Source organism: Coturnix japonica, chromosome 4 (genome assembly GCF_001577835.2).
Source record: "Coturnix japonica isolate 7356 chromosome 4, Coturnix japonica 2.1, whole genome shotgun sequence".
Taxonomy (NCBI): Eukaryota; Metazoa; Chordata; class Aves; order Galliformes; family Phasianidae; genus Coturnix; species Coturnix japonica.
In genome coordinates, this window is record NC_029519.1 from 29,026,653 (window position 1) to 29,042,313 (window position 15,661).

Below are 15,661 nucleotides of genomic sequence, written 5' to 3' on the forward strand. Positions count from 1 at the left end.
AAAGAACCTTTATTTTGCATTGCTTAAACAAATGAATAGGGAAGAAGAAGAAAATTAAATTTTAAGCAACGAAAATCAAAAGTTCAGAAGTTCTACCAAACGTTATGCTACAGTGCAGGGTTAGTTTCTCACTCTCATCATCAATCCAAGACCTTCACAGATTATCAACAAAGACTGGATATAACCAACATATGCTTTGGTATTCTCTGTGGAAGTATGGTACCAGCCAAGACCTGCTTCCAAAACTAGCTCGTTGGAGGCATGTTACATGTTTTAAGGAGAGCTAACTAAAATTATTGTAAAACTTATGACAACAAGCATCACTAATTTACATTTACTCTCATCACACAAGAAGCAAGGAGAAACTTTTCCCATTTCTTTTAAGTTATTAACTCAGTGGTTTTAAATATTAAAGATTCTTTCAGATGGAGCGGGAATAAAACCCTTCTTTTACCTGCATGTTCCTCCTTCTGTGCAACGAAACGGAATAAAAAGCAAATACTTTGGCCTTACAAATTCAAGATTGAAAGCAGCATCCAAAATTTCTATAAATGGATGCATTAAACTGCAAGGTTTTCATCAGCTGTACAAGTAGCAACAAAAGCCCAGGTATATATATATATATGTATATTAATTTTTTAATATTTAAAAAAATTAATATATATATATATATTTAATTTTTTTTCTTTTTTCTTTTTTTTTTACATTTTTGTTATTTTTTATATTTTAAAACTATTTTTTTTTTCCAGTATGCTGGTCGCATTCCATTACCATTGGAATATAATAGAAAAAAGATACAGCTATAAAATATTTAGCTACAGTGTTGTAGTACAAGCAGACTCCTCCAGTCAATCAAAATACTCACTCAGACCTTTCCAGCTGTACAAGTCACAAGGACTCCTCCAAAAATAATGCCTCCCATTTTATTCTCAACACAGTCCCTCTGGAGACATAATCTTTATCCCTTATCTACTTACCCCTACATCATAAAACTAGATTTGACCCATCTGGACCTAAATTAGCATCTTTCTTCCATTTGTCATAGTCAATCAAGGAAAAAATAGCTGTAGCAGAAAATACCCAAAAACGAAGTTGATGTTCAGATCTGAAACTACACAGCATAATGCAAACTTGTAACTGAAACATTCTCAGCTAAACTGGACAGAAACATGAACAGGATATTTATGAGCCTGGTTAAAAACTGATACCAGTGTCTAATGAGTTTTCAACAACTTAAAACTTCTGTGGAGGAACAAAAGAACAACGAAACACATATCTATAGCACAGAGGCCAATTCTGCCTTATTTCAATCTCCAGGCTAAGAGTACTAAAATTTTACAAAAGAAAATTAATTGAAATATCCTGCACAAATGTGCACTGCATATTTTCTTAAATGATAGGATAGCTTCAAACTTCTTTCCCTTTTTCCATTAGCTGTGGGCCTACAACCACAGATAAACAGAGATGCAGTACAAAATAAGTTACACCACTGAGGAAAGTTTTTACCTTGATATCAGAAGTGTCACGCTGACTGTTTCGCCATGCTCTTGAAATAGATGAAAAGGTTCTATCAGCATGATCAAACTTCCCACCTTGTAGATTTAGGAAAAATGTTGTGAAGGGTTCCTAAAAGCATTTTAGAAACAATAATTAAAAATAGCGACATGCTTCTTTAGTAAACTCAGGGAAATTGTAATTACTTTCTGGTTAGGTGATGGTGCTGTTCTTCCAGAAGATATACGCTTAGTTGCAAAAAGTTAGTTCTACTATCCAAGACTGAGAAATACAGAATTATGTTTATTTCTTCCATAAATTATTTAATTTCTACTCTATGCACATAATTACAGACACAGAAAAACAAATGTATATGAAATAAATATTCACAGTGCGGAGGAGAAGCCACAATTAATTGCTTTTGAAAATATGAAAAAGTTCAATATTTTTACCTTAGATTTTTCTTTAAAGGAGTATGTAATAAATACATTTTATTTTGTTAAAAGTAATCTGTTAATATAAATGGCAGCATTAAATACTGATAGCTTTATGACTGTTATTGTTAAATATGTAATTTGTGATTTAGGAAAGAAAAATGTTTCAGATTTTAAAGCCTCCTCTTAGTTAAAGAACACTTAAGCACATATTAGTGGGTAATTGCTTGAAATTAGCTAAGTGCTATAAATTACCTTAAGGATTTATGTATGCTTGTACCATTCTAACAAGCTTTAATTAATGATGTACTACTAATGCTTTCCCAAAGAAATTACTTTCTAAGAGATAAATTGCCTTTCAATTTTATGGAAAAATGCTTTGTTTAATCAATATATTACCAATACACAGTGTCTCAAAAGTTACTTCCATACAAATTGCAGCAAATTTAAAAAGAATTACCTGTATCATAGAATCTCAGAAAATAATTCATTTAATATCATTAGGAAGTGAAAATTAAAAACCTTCATATAAAACCACAAATGTTCAGTATACAGTTCATTTAGAAAGTACGCAAGAGAGGAAAGTTAACTATGTTCAAAGTAGCTTAAGAACATAAATTAAAAAGTAATTGTTAAGAAGGAAAAGTTTTGCTGATTAGAAAAGTCCACACCATAAATATTACAAGCTTTCTGTTCAAACTCTGAATTACTTTTATCCTTGGTAATCAAAAATCTCAGTATGCTCCTGTGCCATTGCTTTTAGTTTCACTCACTCCTAGCTATTTTTTATTTTTAATTATCATTTAAAAGAAGTACATATTTAATCAATATACTTACAATTCTTAATAACCATGCGAGTGCAAAGCTTGCAGTTGAATAATGTGTACCATAGTGAAACTTTGGAACTTGATCATCTTCCCATGTTTCATAACGTTCTGCATAGAATACCGCTCTCTTTGGGTTCAAAGCTCCAATAGGCTAGAAAGTTTGTAGAAATAAATATGTAAGTAAATAAAAATAACAGCATGCATTATCACATCATGTTTTCCATGGTTTTTTGAGAAATAATTAGTATCACCATGCATGGAAAATAATGGGCGTGGTATTTTGCAAATACAGGTGCTGTATTCTGTGAGCAGCTGTATAATCTCTGTAATTCCAACCAGAATCCCAAGCACACACACACAGATGTTTGGAAAAAAAAAAGTCTCTTTTACATCCATATAGGCATAACTTGTTTTTACTACTGATTACAGACAATCACTGAAACTCAGTTTACAAAATGTCTTGGACAAATTCAATGTGTTGGACAAAGCGTTAACTTGTGTGCTTGAGAGGGGAGGTGTGTGTGGGGGGGTGGTTGAATGGTTGCGTGACCAAACACAACTTTGGAAATTTTAGGGGGGGAAATATCCAAGTAATAGGGTGGAAGAATATTACCAGTGCAGATTTCTGACATTACTGTTCTTGTTTGTATGCCTTCTATTTACCATCTCAAGACAAATGAATTACTTAATGAATAAAACCCGAAACATTGCAGTAGGCAAATAAAATAGCTGAATATTGATATAAAAATGTGGATATAAAGCATACAAATAGCATATGTATGATTTGAAAAATCTATCAAACTTTCAGCAACATAGGTAAGCGCTGAACAAAGACTGACAAAGACATAAGAAAAAGAATGCTTTGACATCAATGGCCAAGCATTTCCTAAGTAGAATTTGACATAAAGGATATGGAAAAATGAGTACATTTCACATTCAGAACTGAGAAACCCAAAAGTGAATTTGGCTGTTCCACATGTATAATGTTATAAGAGATCTAAAATACCTTCATATATATATATATGTGCAGAACAAATACATAATACAATTTTGTGTGTATATGAAAAACATTATTTGTGTATTATTAACATAAATTATGCCCATCTGAAAAAACAATGTAAGTCCTGAAGTGTAACTTGAAAACACACGGAATTGTTTTCTTATTTCTGTATTGCAAAAATAAATATCCTACAAGGCAAAAAGAAACTTCAAAAGTATCCAAAAACAATCAATAACCTAGTTAGTAATTCAAGCACAGTTCAAGCAAAAAACCATTGTGCTATTCTAGTTATTGCTTTTCAAATATCTGCTTCTTTGTAGCTCACATGAAATTTGGCATAGCAGCTTCAAAGTATCTTCTCCTCAAGCATAGAGTAGATCCATGAATGACCTAAGATCTTATCTTATGTTTTTTACTTAAAGCAGCTTTCAAATTTCAGTAGGATAAAGAAAACATCTTAGGTTAATTACTATTTTTGCAGTTCACTAATTTGAAATAGAACCCTTTAAAATAAGTGGTTCTTGTATAAAAGGATTTTTATCTGATTTAACAAATTTATTCCAGGGAAGAATGAAATTGAGTCTAAGAAGTCTTTTTGTTGCAAGAACCATTCTGGAATCTCCATCTGTACTGATTTTCCCTAAAGACTTGGCTATGCTTGAGGGGGGGAGAAAAAGAAGAAAGAAGGTCATCGTTAGACAAATTATATGAATTAAAATAGAAACAGTGTTGTGATGTATGGTTCTGTAACAATTTATGCTTTCTCTTTATCTGCCTCTATTTTTATTACTTTCCAAATGAGTATGGCTCAAATCAATAGTTATAAAATTACATTCCTTGAATATAAAGCTAAACACAATTAGAATTGATTTCATTTTCTTTTCAGAAAAAAAAAAATATAATAATAATGGCATCACACAGAGATCCATATAGCCAGAATCCACAGTATTGATTTTGGCTGTTATTGTTACAGTTGGTTTCTGAAGCCTGCAACAGGACAACTATCAAGACATGTCACATTTATATGCAAGCAAATAAAAAAAAATCCCCAAATGAAAGAAAGCTTAGGGGAAAAAAAAGAACCATGGAGCTGTGCACTGACAATGATACACTATCAGCTTACTCAGAGAAGTTACAGTGGGAATACACACATTGAATTATACATTACACGAATGCACTGATTTATTGTGGTAATAACATCCACCTCATTAAAAGATTCTGCTTTGCTGCAGTTGGAAGACTACATATTGTTTACTGCTATAAATTAATGGCAACACACAGAAGACTGTAGGACCCTTCTAACAATAGATCTGTAATGACAGTGCTGTATATCACAGCTTCCCTAGCAGCTTCATAATAAAATGGAGACAATGTATTGGGCTAATACATTCTACCAGGCAGGCCCATATTTTTCTGACAACTGCTTTTAAGGATGAGGTGATTCTAGTGTATTACACTTCACTGTAAACAGTTAACTGAGCTTGAGCTACAGAATAAAGCACAAATAAGCATATTTGAATCTCCTCTGACTTCTAATTTAGTAAAAGATTCAACTGAAATGTTATAATTGTTTTTTTATTCCGAAATTAACAGAGAATCATGATTATATACTGGACTCTCTCCTCTCTGGATAGACAGAAAGGGAAATGAGTAAATTCAAACTATGCTAGATGTAGCTGTGAGACCAGAAATCTGCACCACTGAAGGTGGTTTCCCTTTGCTTTGGACTACTGAAAAACCATGGGGTAAGAGCCTTCATATCCATCCATTTCAGACTATATGTTCTTTACAGCATCACTTTTAAGATAAGAAAATTAGGTACTAGCTTATCAATTAAAAATAATGATTTACTTGGAGGAAAAAAAGGTAGAGGGAGAAAAATTCTAACAAGCAAAAACAGTAGTGACATCGCAGAAGTCAAGACAAAAGAAGCCACGGTTACTAAGCTATAAAACTGTACTGAAAAATTGAGTAACTCAAATGCTTTCCAAGTTCATTTGAAAAATAGAAAATGGTCCAAAATGTAGAACGGACTGTGAATGGAAGGTTCTGTTTTCTTTGTTTTCTCAAGTGCTGGACAGAGCGAGCCTCAGACTTTACACCAATCTATTTTTCTTTATTTGAGATAGAACAAAGAATTGTTTGTTGAAAAATAACTGAGAAAACACACTGATCTACTGCTGTTAAATATGTCCAGAAACTATGGTGTATGGTTATACTTGCTGCTCCTTAATCTTATTTGGTGCCAGACGAACCAGAACAGTGGCACACCTTGCCCCCATTTTCAGAAGATGCCTTGTTGCACCATCAAACACCTCTAACAGTGACAAGCAGAATGTCCACTGCTCTTCTAAATAGAGCAGAATCTCCCCTGGACTCAACCACACGTGTTCAAGAACAAAGACACTGCTAAAAAAGGAATATGCGCATTTGGGAACATTGCTCATTACTTAACATAAGCAGAATAAAAATTGTGCAAAACTATCATCCCTAAAAATCTGTATTTCAAAACTTCACCATGACCAAAAAAATGTAACTTCTTTGCCAATTAACTTCTATAGCTCATCACTGTTTAAATAACTTAATCATTCAAACGTTAAAACTAGCTCTTCTCTTACATACAACACTATGAACTCATAGCTGATAAGCTCCTCATACCTTACATTTTAAGGTATTTCTTCTAGCCTTAACATTTCTCTGTGTCTTGCCCACTTTATCAGCATATTTTCACATGTTGGTATCTGAAATTTATCCAGCGTTCCACTGTTAGTCTTCTCATTATTATAAATACACCAAGTGCTGTACACTCTATTCCAATCCATTCACATCTGCATTTATAGAGAACTGCTTGTTTAGTTACTGTATGTATTACCAGCACATGATTAACTCACAGAAGTAGCCAGTACTTGTAATATTGTTAGGACTTCCTGTTCATCTAAGTTAAATTTCTTTTTCCCGGACAGAAACATAAAGACAAGATGTAAGGTTTTAATTGCATCTCAACCTTATTAATATTTGTCATTTGGGAAACATCTGGAAAGAAATTCATAAAATGCAAATCACTAATTTTCCATTCTTAATTTTTGAGAAAGGGCACCAAATATTCTCATTTACTGCTAAAACACACCACTCTTGCTCTCAAACAGCCAAATACAGTTTTCTTAGAAATGTTATCCTGCAACTACTTCAACTTCCTTAGAGGACATCTGACCTTTAAACCACACATAACTCAAATTCATTAAAGAACTGTAGCCAAAAGAAAACTACAGACAATCACCTGCTAAACAGTTTGATCTCCCTGCACTGATCTACCAAATAGATCCTTGAGCTGCTTTGGGAAAGATTTAAAAGCAAGAAAACAATCTACCAAGGAGAAAACAAACCCTTACCAACTCAGCTCTTAAAGAATGGGTTTGATAGTTGATATCTGCATCCTGCAACCAACATTGGGCTAAGAAGGGGAAACTATGAATTCAAACATCAAAATTTGGCAGAAGCTGCTATGGGACAGAACTTGACAGAAATTTTATAATCAGTCTCAGTGAGCACTTACATAATATACAATCTTTACCCCTCCATTTCTAACTTAAACTCAAGTAATGCCTCCTGTCTTATTCTGCTGGCCCATGGCATCAGTGGCATGACAGTAGAAGTTTAAGCTTCCTATCAATATTCCATTACACTTTGTTGCCATGCAACAGATGGCAGCAGATGGACAGTATAAAAAAAAATGGCATCTGACATGGAAGAGTGTACGTAACAAAAGTGTGTCAATGAATTTCTTAATGCAGAAAAAACAGCATATGTTGAAATTTACTTATGCTTGCTTAACATTGATGGAGATCAAACGGTGCATGTGAGCACAGTAGAGGATGATGCATTTCAGCAGTAGTGACAGTAGCAGTGAGTCACCTCTGCTGATGCAGATTTTTACAAGCACAGCTTACAGGCTCCTGTGATAGCTGGTGAAAATGCACTGCTAATGGTCATAATTATATTGAAAAATAGAACAAATTATCAACTACAAAACACTGTTAAATAGCGTTATAGTGCTCCTCATTGGAGTTTCCATAGATATTCATAGGAGGTCTTACTTTTAGAGAGACATATGTACAGTCCTTAATGTTATTGTAAATAATATTTCAGTAACTCAATACACTGTTTTTGAGAGCCACAACATAAGCAGCTACTAGAACTTCAAGTGATTTCTTAGAGAAATAAGAAATCCGGTGGTTACATACTTTTTGCATATGCAATACTGAAACCCTGTAATATTCATTAACATTAGTGACTGTACTTTACTAATTTTTACATCACGATATGAAATCAGAAAAATGTATATAACTACACTGGATTCATTTCTAATCACTAAGATCAACATACATCTCTGGTGGACTTGTTGAGCCATCCTCTAGTTGTTTGTTTAATGATGCTAAGCATCTTCAAAGGTCATTACGCTCATGCTTACCCTTCTAATCCATTACTCTGAACACAGGCATCTCATACAGTTACATCACTTGTAAATTCACAGGAATTAAGGAATCAAATAGGATAAAAACTAAAACAAGTTCTGGAGAATAGCTCCTCTGGTTATTTGTAGGCCTGAAGTTAAATCATTTGCACGTACAGAAAAGAGCTGCAAAAAAACAAGACTTCATGACTTCAGAGAGTACACTAAATTTAAAATTCCATAATTACTCAAATTACAGAACAAAGACATTTGTATGTTCTCATGTAATTAAATTGAAATCACTGCTGCAGGAAGCAATGCAAAACACATGCAAACAGGTTAAGAAAAGAAGATCACAAGACCTCCAGTCACCATTAAACACTGTGCAAATTGTTTTCCCAGTTTATGTAGTCTTTAAACTTCTGCCTGCCAGATACTGCAAGTTATCTGAAGGAAAGGATGATGCTTTGTATGCTCTTTTCTTCTTTCAGTAGGTTCCTGCTACTGGCTATTCACAGAGGTGGAACTTTAGGACTTGTCCTTCTCATACAACTTCATATTAAAATACTCAGTATATCTAGATATACAGTCTTGGTGAGCATGATTGCAACAAAAGCTAGTCAAGGGCACGCCAGTAAAACAAACTTGCAGTTATTCTGGCATGCAAATGAATTTTTCACCAAGATACATCTTTAATTTATTTACACCACTGGCTACCAGCCACCTCACTTAATACTTCCACATGCAGCTTAGGTGCAGAGAACTATTGCCCAGCAGCTATTTCATCTAAGTGACAAGTATAATCAGCAGACTGTGATCAGCATTTTTATCACGTGTAGGGTCTGTGGGCATTTCCCAATGCGCTGCATATGAGATAAAATGCCATAATCCTCTCATCTCTTTGTTTCTAAAATAAATTTAATACAATGTATGCATCCAAAAACCACTGAGACATTTTTTAAGTAAATATACTGCATAAAAATGGTTGATTGTCTTTACAAGCTTTCTCTGAAATTACTTTTTCAAAAAACATCTTCACATTGATAACAGTAGTATCAAATGCTATAGCTTACAGATTCCAAAACTAAAGACTTTCTAGAAACAATGCACTACTGAACTACAAACTTGCAATGATGCTTTTATGTAAAATTTAATTAATTGTTAAGCATAACTGAATGTTTCACGCACTGTGCACAGTTGATAGGACTACACTGTAATACCACTAGGAAGGTAAACTGAAGGGAGCTATTAAGCTTTTTAGTCTTTCAAAAGGTCAGGGAGAAAGGAAGTTATGTCTCTGTGAATCAGGAGGAGAAATCAGGCTGTTTTCCAGAGGTGAAGAGGATATGGCACTGCAGTTGCATTACTAACAAAATAACACTGCTAGCCAAAAACAACTGTTTGCATATACTGTCCGTGATACCAAGTGCAAGAAATCTCTGTATCATCTACTTGTTAAAAAAAACAGAAAAGAAAAAAAAAAAAATCCCTTTATGGATTTTCAGAAACAGTATTTAGCAAGAAGCCACATGCACTTGAATCATGGCAACTGATTCTGAAAACACTGCCTTCCCTTCACAGATCATGTTCCTCTGCCAACAGAAGATGCTGTCTCAGAAATCAACAGCCATCATACTTAACACCAGGTCTATACAAAATAATCTGAAATGAAAACATTCCTTTTCAGTTTTACTAAAATCATTGGACCTGAAGCTAAAAGCTGACAGAAATTTCTATTTTATGCAGATTATTATTAGGATACACAAAGTAAATGCTGTTCATCATGTGCAAGCATCAAGTACTAAAAATAGAACGTCAGAAGATGAGATGGTAACTGCAAATTTCAGTTACTTAAGTTAAAGGAGAAATTGGATAGAGATCAGCACTCAAATCAGGAATTCTCCATGTGCTGTGAAACATTTTACATTTCCTCTTCTTGTTTGCTTTTGTTTGGCTCTACATATAAAATCCTCTCTTAGGCTATTGGTCAACTAAGTATATATTATGTACCCAGAACAGTGAAATGAATTATTTACTAATCTGTACTTGGGATAGTTTGACTCTGTATTTTTGTGATAGTCATAATAGTTGGATTTATAACAACCAAAACTGGTGACTTAGAATAACAGAGTGGTACAGAAGATAAGAATGGGGTCCGCCATTCTCTGTTCCGCTGAGTAGCACATGTTCTCTCCTTCTATATACTAAAAATAAGTAGATTTACCAAATCTTTTGGTGCCCTTAGCTGTTTTGCAGATTGCAATTTAAAGCTATGTACTGCCAAAAAGAGCCACTGTAAAATTCTTTAGAATTTACAGCAGTGTTATGGTTACAAAAAAATGGAGGGAGAAAAAAGGGAAATAGAGGACAAGTAGAGGGCAGGAGAAAAAGAAGAGGAAATAACATGGCAGTGGTGGCAGTGTTGTGAAGAAGAGTGAAAAGAAGTGTTACAGAAAGACAGAGACTTACAGTCTCACACAAGGCACACAAGCCTTTCTCCCTCATCCAAAGTATCTTAGAAAGAAAGTATCACTGCATGTTACTCTTTTTCAAGACTTTTTGTAAAGGCAAGTTTGGTGCTAATTAAGCCCCCCAAAAAGCAGTGTAATAAAACACACAATAATAAAAGGGGTTAGCTGAAATGAAGAGCAATATATTTTGTTTTAGTTTTTCTATTTGAATATTTTTATAAACCAGAAGTTGCCCTTAAAGAAAAGTCTAGCACTACTCTACTCAGGCAGAAAAACTATTTAGGCTAGACAAAAAATACACAGTAATTTAAACTCATAAAACAACGTCACATCGACGAAAGCACTGACCTTAAATAATTAAGCTGAGTATATAAACTTGTAAAATTACTACAGCTAAAGCATAGCAACAGTTGTATAGACAACATGTTTCCCCAACAGACTGACAAATTGTCTATGACAGCTTAACAAACCCAGAAACCATATACAAAGATAGAAAAAAACTTACTTCCATAGAAATGATCATGCTTAACGGTAACTTCAGAAAATAGCAGTAATTTGTTACTGGTCTGGCACATAAAAAACATATGCATGTTCACAATAGGAGAGACCAAAAAACTTGTGAAACACAACATTTTTATCTCTAATGGGAAGGAATCATAAATTATGAAAAACTGAAAAACAGTACAGTGATAGGTTTCCACATGCCCTCTCACACCCTTCTTTAACAACATGAGGTAGGTCACTCTGAAACTAATGCCTTATAATTATTACCTACTTATTACAACAAAGAGCACAATAACACCATTTGACAAAGAAAAACTTTTAGCTACAAAACACTTTTTTTTTTTTTTTTTCAACATCATCACAACCATTAGCTATGCATTTTCCACATCAATCAACAAGAGCCTGTATTTTTATATCTTCAAAAAAATCTGCAGAGGTAACCACTGCTAAAACACACTACTCACTGTGTCCATTCTTTGGTCTCCATCAACATTCAGAAAGTGCTGATGTAGAACACTGATGGAAAGGTTCAACTTCTAGTGCCATACCACACCAGCATCCACCTCTGACATCATAGGCAAACAGAATAAAACAGGAAGCACTGCTTTTCAGAGTAGCCCTTATATATTTATTGCTCTGAATGCATTTTTCTTCCAGGTGTTTTTCAATAAAACTTCACATAAAATTTTATCTACAATAAACTGAAGCCACAAATTTCAAAGCTTAGCTGTGTACTGTGTGAAAAGCTTGCTTCCATCTACTTCGAATCTGGTAACTATTTCATTTTCTTTCTCCCAGAATTAAAAAAAAAAATAACACAAAGATGCAGCAAATAATTTAGATAAATCATTGCAAAGACGTACTTAGATGAGGATTGAGTCTCAACAGGTTTCCATAAGAGAAATAAGCAATAAAACATGCGTGAAAATTCAGAAAAACATCCAATATTAGATGCTGCATGAGACTCTAAGATATCAGCACAAAAAGTCTATCCCCAAAAATTCGTGCTCGGCTGGCGCGGTCTCTGTCCTTGGTGCTGAAGCGCCACATCCGACGGATAGACTCATTCCGCGGGGCGTCTGACCATGGTGCTGCAAAAACAATCTCTGGAGCCAGGGAACGAGGCACTGCAGCAGGTTGCTTACACAGCCGTGTGACCATTTGTAGTTTTGTTTCCTCGTTTTGGCAAATGTACCCCAAAAAACCCAGATCAACTGTCAGAGAAGATCACCTTTATTACCCACAGTATCACCCACTGATCACCTTTATTACCTACAGAAGTCCTTGAAGGCACCTGCCTGAGGGTTACTGACACTGCAGAGGCTTACAAAATCTTTTTTTTTTCCCCACTCTTTAAGAAGTAGAAAAAAAACTTATGTTATTAAAACCAAACTTTGCAGTGGAATATATCAGCCTATAGGGCATTTTAGTTGGTCTGATTTCCTAGTTTGCAACAGATTTTTGGGTCCAAAGAAAGAAAGCCTGTAACAGCCCAAATATGATAGCACTGTCCTGGAATGTGAACAAGAGAACTTCATATGCATGCACAGCTTTCTTTAAAGAGGTAATTCCCATAACACAAACTCCCTATTTCCTCCTTAGTCCTCTCTATAATCAAAGGTGACGGACTGGGAAGAAACAGACTTTGTTCTCTCACCTAAATTTTGCTTTATAATGGTTTCTTAAATGGTACCAACACATGCATGCCTGAAAATCAAAATACTGTTTAGACTACTCCTTCCTGTTTAAATGGTTCCTTTCCCTTCAAAGCTTAAAAAAAAAACAAAAAAAACAACACTTTACACAATCAGGTGTGGAGCTCAAATATACAGCTACAGCAAGAGGAAAAATATCCACACCTTCTTTCAGAGCTTATCCTGTCTTGGTTTGAAATATTTTCAATTAAGTGCTATCTTTTGTTAAAGATACTGATGATGAATTTACTGAAAGGCAGTAACAAGGGAACTTGTTGATTCAACGGTGATAAATGTCACAGGTTTCAGTGTCCAAATTCCAGTTGCAAAGGACTACCAAAGTAAACCATCAGTGCTGAAATTTTGGCTTCCTATTATCTTGTTCTTCTCACTTTCTTTCACTGTCCAGTTCTGGAACATGTTTTGTTCTTAGAAGGACACTGAGTAATTCTTGTGAGTTAATCAGTTCAGGACACTATATAGAGTCCTGTGTTGGTGTATGAAATGAATAAAATGTCATTTTACATCTCCTACAAAGAAAGCATTTATCACAGAATGTCTATAAGTTTTAATGCCCCTTTGGCCATTTTTTTTACATTTGCAGATGTACAACAGATGCAGATCAAAACAGCTACTGCTTTCTATCTCCTAGACAAAACTAACTAGAGATAAGTGAATTTCATCCTCTTCCCCCTCTCTTCCTCCTCACATGGGAAGATATTCAAGCACAAGTTATACACACTGAATTTGTGCTCTTGAGATGCACAGCTTGTAACACAATTGAGATTGATAGGCTGAAGAACACTCAACAATGAATTTTACATTAAAATAAAAAACCTAGTCTGATTTGTCATAGCAATTAATATGTGTATTTGATATCACTGGGTCTCACATAACAATTATAAAAACCCATTTTGATGAAGGTGAGAGGTTTGGCGTGTTTTTTGTTTTGTTTTTTCCACACACTTGGCTGGAACAAAACTAATTACTCACATAACAGTCAGCACAAAATTGATGACAACTTATCAAGTATTGCAAGAAAATGATGAAACCGAGAATAAAATACTAGTGTGTACACATGTAGCTATGGTGAAGAGAAAATAAGATTTAAGAATGATATGTTTTTCTTCTAGTAGTGTCAGTTTATGACCTTACAAAAATTTTAAATGACAAATTATCAACAGCTATTCACATAGAAGATCTTATAACAAATTTCTGAGAATGTAAAATCATGCTTTGATAACTCTTGTATTCCATGTATTTTCACTTCATTTTTTGTTCCCTTACTCAAGTCCAGAAACACATTAAATGTATTGCTTCCAGTGAACAAAGAAAAAAGTGTGCTTCTGAACGTGACACATTCTGGTGGGAAACTTTGTCTGCTGTATAAATAAAATATATGCAGCTATACATATAATATGTAATACTCTTTCCAAACCATAGTGACCTCTTAAGAAATAAACACTGAAGTCAAGGCAGGGTAACAGACTGGCAGTGCACTCCTGGCATTTGTCAGGAGCGTTTGTCAGACTGACAGTAATATTAACCACAATCCATTTCAGTTGCTTTGGTTTATCATTGTGTGACTGATGTTCAAAACAGTTCCATAAGAAATTGCTTAAATAAAGTGTTGGTTTAACCTACGCACTACAATTCTTTAAATCTCTACTAACTGTGGCTGATATATTAACAAAACTGTTATTCCTATTTGTCACTTTACGATACATAATGTTTACTAGCAACTTCTAAAAAAAAGCTTCAATTTTAATTGTCTTATCAACCAAAAAAAGCAAGAATATTTACCTTACAAATGTTTACCTACATGACCAGAATAACTATGCAAGTCCCACAGGAGGATTGTTAAAATCAGGTAAAATGTTAAGTGAAATATATTTAAATATTTTTTAAATCTTTGACAGTCCAAAACCATAGACATGCTATAATACATAACTATCACTTATTTTGACACACTACTCTAAAGGCAATTGTATAACAATGAAAATATCACAATATACGTTACAGTCAAGCATTTTCATAGTTGTAAATAAGCAAAGTGCTAATGGTTAATATTTTCAGATAGTTGTCACAAATCCATTAAGTACTACAGTGTCATCTGAGTTGATAAGTTTAGAAGTCAAAATACAATTAAAAGGAGATTCCTCAGAAGTATAATAGCTGGGCAGTCCTTTGTGACTTGAATTATTTCATTCATGGCATCATATTTTCAGTACAATTTAACAAAAAAAAATAAAGGAAACTGATGTTGCAAAAATAATATAATCAAGGAAGTCATTAATAAAATTTATTTTATGTACAGTTATTTTATGTGCTAATTCAAGATGCACAGATCTGATGGTACTTGTAAGTTTTCAGTTTTTTTTCTAAAATGTAATTCATCCAATCACCAATTCCTCTATAAAGGTAACACGAAAAAAAAAAAAAAGAACAGGTAGGTAGTATGAAATAAGATCAAATTCCTGGACTCTCACATAATTCTTAAAATTCAATCAATACTGATGACAGATATTTTTAGTTGTACACTCTCCAGAGTTTTTATATTTTTCTGTCTGGAAACTATTAAGAAAGCACTCATTCAATTCTAATAATTTCTTATTATTTTAAAATATTATTTAAATTTGAAAAATTGTTACAATGCAAACTGTGCATTGTGTAGGTTTACCCATGATTATAGATTTGTATCAGTCAGACATTCTGATAAAGCAGTGAGTTCATGACAGTCAAACAGAATAATACTAATAGAAAACACTACAATGACAGTACCTGAGT

General features: G+C 33.9%; 1 protein-coding gene across 1 annotated transcript in view; it reads right to left on the reverse strand.

Annotated features, from left to right (window-relative positions):
• LRBA (LPS responsive beige-like anchor protein) overlaps window positions 1-15,661 on the reverse strand; it is a 346,581-nt gene that overhangs the window by 92,628 nt on the left and 238,292 nt on the right. The window contains exons 46-47 of the mRNA XM_015861117.2: window positions 2,766-2,906; window positions 1,507-1,626 (exon numbers count right to left, since the gene is read on the reverse strand). Coding sequence (XP_015716603.1) covers window positions 1,507-1,626; window positions 2,766-2,906 — 261 coding nt within the window. The remainder of the gene's footprint in view (window positions 1-1,506; window positions 1,627-2,765; window positions 2,907-15,661) is intronic.